Here is a 4,487-nt window from a genome sequence, read left to right as displayed (position 1 = left end):
CTCATGTATATGGAGCTCAGTACAAGATCCAAATCACTGAAGATGTGAGAGGAAAACCTTCATAATTTCTATATAATGAAGTCAGAAAATAAAGGAGTATAGGGGCGCCTGGGTGGCACAGTGGTTAAGCGTCTGCCTTCGGCTCAGGGCGTGATCCCGGCGTTCTGGGATCGAGCCCCACATCAGGCTCCTCTGCTATGAGCCTGCTTCTTCCTCTTCCACTCCCCCTGCTTGTGTTCCCTCTCTCGCTGGCTGTCTCTCTCTCTGTCGAATAAATAAATAAAATCTTTAAAAAAAAAAAAAGAAAAGAAAGGAGTATAAAAGAAGATTAATTTCTATTAAAACTGACAATCTGAGATCATTACTTACAGGACTTCATGACATATTGATCTCTAATAGAAGTAATTTCAAACATCTAGTTATTTATGGAATAAAAAAGAAATCCTACTTCCTAACTTCAACTTTAGTCATCTTTCCATTTATTCCACTACTTTTAACCTTCCATAGGACTTTACAAAGAGCTGATTTAATATCTTTGCTCCTCATACAGTAGATAACAGGGTTCAAGGTGGGGGGTACCACAGAATAGAACATAGACGTTAACAAGTCAGGAAGAGAAGGCTCATCAGAGGTTGGCTTTAAATAAGCAATAGCACCTGCTAGAAGGAATGCACTCACCACAATGAGGTGAGGCAAGCAGGTGGAAAAGGCTTTGCACTGCTTCTGCCTGGTTGGGATCTTTAATACAGTGGAGAAAATACATACATAAGAGACCACAATGCAAACTAAACATGAAAATCCATAACAGACCCCAATGGCCACACTGACATTAATAGTCACATGTTTCACAGAACAAGTGAGCTTCAGTAGGGCAGGCACATCACAAAATAACTGATGTATCTTCGTGGACCCACAAAAATTTAAAGAGAATGTCCCAGTTGAGTACAAGATTCCCAAGGCCCCTCCACTGAGCCAGGAGACTAACACCAGCTGGACACAGACCTCTTTGCTCATAACAGCCTCATAATGCAGAGGGCGACAAATGGCAATGTAGCGGTCGTAGGACATTGCAGTGAGAATGCCAATCTCAGACCCAGACATTAGTACCACAAGGAAGACCTGTAACACACATCCCAGAAAAGAGATGGAGTTGGTGAAGGTGATGCAGTTGAGGATGGATTTGGGGACAGTGGCAGAAATGAGACACATATCTAAGAAGGATAAGTGCCTTAGGAAGAAGTACATTGGAGTGTGGAGGCGTTGGTCAAGAATTGTGAGGAGGATGATAACTAAATTCTCCACTATGGCCACTAGGTAGATCAGTAAGAAGACCACGGCATGTACCCTCAACAGCACACGGCTCTCAGTGAATCTCAGAAGCAGGAATTCCATCGTTACTGTTTGATTCATCATATTTTAAAATGAAAAGCCACCTATTGAATAAAGAAAAAAAGTTATATTAATATACCAAAATGTTATTTACTTCTTTAATATAAACACATGTATACTTTAGCATTGTGGGATAGATGGAAAATTTAAAATACCAAGATCTCCATATTTATTGTTTACTCAGGTATAAAACAGCTGTAAGCAAAACAGTCCAATATAATTGGACTTAAATTCATTGTGAAAGATGATAAGAATTACATTTCCTTCCCTAACTCAATACTTGAAATTATTTTTGAGTATATTTATTTCAGAAGGAGTTGTAGAAGTGGCTCTACATAATTGTAACTGTAGTAAAACACATATTGGTTATGCATAAACATTATTATTGATGTAAATGTTGATGTGGGTTAGAAGTCATGGATGAACTTTCTATTTGTAGCATATTGCAATTTGTTTAAATAATCATTAATGTGGGGCATCTGGGTGGCTCAATCAGTTAAGTATCTGCCTTGGGCTCAGGTCATGATCTCAGAGTCCTGGGATCAAACCCCACCCCGTCTCCCTGCTCAATGGAGAGTCTAATTCTCCCTCTGCCCTTCATCCTACTCATTGTCTCTCTCTCACTCTCTCAAATAAATAAAATCTTTAAAAAATAATCACCTAGTGTTATACACAACTAATGAATCATTGAACACTACAACAAATACTAATGATATACTATATGTTCGCTAATTGAACTTAATAAAAAAATAATCCTTAATGTTAGCTGATATTCTAATATATTATCCACTTCTCATTGAAGGAAATTAAAGCTTATTTCCAGGTTTTCCTTAAAGACATATTTTTTTTGGTGAAAATATCAATAGTATTTTCTGTTCCTTTTGCGCAGATATACACTAAAAAAAACAAAACAAAACAAAACAAAAAAAAACAGAGGGGCACCTGGCTGGCTGAGTCAGTTAGGCATCTGATTTGGCTCAGGTCACGATCCCAGGGTCCTGGGATTGAGTACCACATCAGGGTCCCTGCTCAGCGGGAAGCCTGCTTCTTTCTCTCCCACTCCCCCCTGCTCATTCTCTATGTAAAATTAAATTTAATTAAAAAATTAAAAATAGAAAGCTACTCTGGTAATTTTAACTAATTGGCTTACAAATGTATAGTACAATTTCCCAAAGAAAAGAACAAAATGTATACTCAACTAATGAATCAATGAACATTATATCAAAAACTAATGATGTACTTGGCTAATTGAATTTAAATTTTAAAAAAGGGAAAAAAAACTATACAGAAGATTTTTAGCATACAACACTAGCAAGTATTTAATTAATACAAAAACCCAACAAATATTAGAGATGTCAACTGTATCTAGTGAGAAAAACAGTGTCCTCCCATTTTAAACTTACACTGGATTTATAATCCATGATCACTCACAAACCCCACTGGGGAGACCTGTGGTCATATTTTTGTCCCTCAGATTGTCCTTGTCTTTAGAGATTCTCTTCACATTTACTTTAGCATCACTTCAGTGACAATTTCTTTAGGTCTCCATGCAGCCTCATTCAACCCCTCACAATATGTGTGGCTGTCTCAGTGAACACTCTAATTGAAGAGAAAAGAAAAAATATATAATAATAATTTTCCTTAACCTCTGTAAGTGAAACTCAGTCTTTGATACACAGGTTCTAATCGAGTACTAGCTGTAGAAACATTTCCTCCACACTTGGAATCTTTCCCGTCAGCATTTCCCTGTTCTCAGTCAGACTTTTGGGAAGTCCCTGTCCCGGAGCCCATCTCTCCTGCATTATCATTCATCTTCCCAATCATCAGATTTACACCCCGTGACATGGAGTTTCTCTTGAAAGCTAAAGGTAGTGGGAATTGATCATCGTTATCCTACTTAGGCTTTTCTACCTGTGGAAAGCTTCTCAATTATCTGAGTAATCCAGGGTCAACACATTGTGCACTGGAACAAGAGCAGTAATTATTCCTTCTCCGAAGGACAGTGAGCCAGATTGAAGGCTCCTTTGTGCCTATTCTGATGTTTCTTCTTTCCACCAGGAAAAGTAGGCCTGGACTTTCTATTGATCCTTTACATTGTTTCTGCTACTTACAATGTGATGATTTCTCAACTTTTGTCAAGTTCCATTTTGTTGACCTCTTATTAATCTGTAATTCTGAAAAGTGCAAAATATACATCTAATTTGACCAGTGCTGTTTTTATCTCACAATGTGGACGTAATTTCTTATTAATAAAACCAATATTTATTTTTAACATCTGAAAGCCACCCCCACTGGTTTCACACACAATTATTAGTATCTTATACAACCAAAAATAATTATTAATATTTTAGTATGATGTTTTCCTCTACTTTAATATTATTTCTGTTGATTAGGTTAAATTTATAAACCAGAAGAATTAATATTTCATCATCTTACAGTAAACAGTGCTTTGAAACCACCTATTTCCAAATAATTACTGTATTAATGGGGATATAAATTCATATTTTAATGTAAAAATATGTGAATATAAATATCAAATAATTTAAAATAGCTAATACACAACACAAATGTTCCTATTACTCCCATGGACTTTAAGCAAAGATTTCCCTCTCTACTAAGACGACTTAAAAAAATAAGATTTTTTAGAGTATTTTGATCTCATATTTTTTGAAAAGTAATTAACTGATAGCATAAAATTGAAAAAAATGACAGTGAATAGAACATCTCAAAGGGATAAAAAGACATTAGACATATTTGATTTTTGATTAAAAGTAGAGGGTGATGTCTATATATATACATATATAGTATATGTGTATATACATACATATATATATATTTATAATATACACAAACAATGGACTTTTTTCAGCTATAAAAAAGAATCTAATCTTGCCATTTACAATAACAGGGATGTATATAGAGAGTATTATGCTAACAAAATAAGCCAGTCAAAGAAAGATAAATACCATATGATTTCACTTATGTGTGGAACATAAGAAACAAAGTAAATGAGCAAAAGAAAAGAGAGAGAGAAAAAGACTCTTAACTATAGAGAACAAATACATGGTTACCAGAGGGTTGGTGTTTAGGAGAACAGA

At 35.5% G+C, this 4,487-nt stretch overlaps 1 protein-coding gene across 1 annotated transcript; it reads right to left on the bottom strand.

Moving 5' to 3' along the window:
- Positions 1-444: 444 nt before the first annotated feature.
- Positions 445-1,413, bottom strand: LOC113248066 (olfactory receptor 14K1-like). The gene has a single exon (XM_026489461.4). It carries the CDS (start codon positions 1,411-1,413, stop codon positions 445-447), a length of 969 nt encoding a protein of 322 aa, XP_026345246.3.
- Positions 1,414-4,487: the final 3,074 nt, after the last annotated feature.

The sequence above is a fragment of the Ursus arctos genome, unplaced genomic scaffold, assembly GCF_023065955.2.
Source record: "Ursus arctos isolate Adak ecotype North America unplaced genomic scaffold, UrsArc2.0 scaffold_5, whole genome shotgun sequence".
NCBI classification, from domain to species: domain Eukaryota; kingdom Metazoa; phylum Chordata; class Mammalia; order Carnivora; family Ursidae; genus Ursus; species Ursus arctos.
Note: the sequence above shows the minus strand (reverse complement) of the source record. Positions and strands in the feature narration are given on the sequence as shown.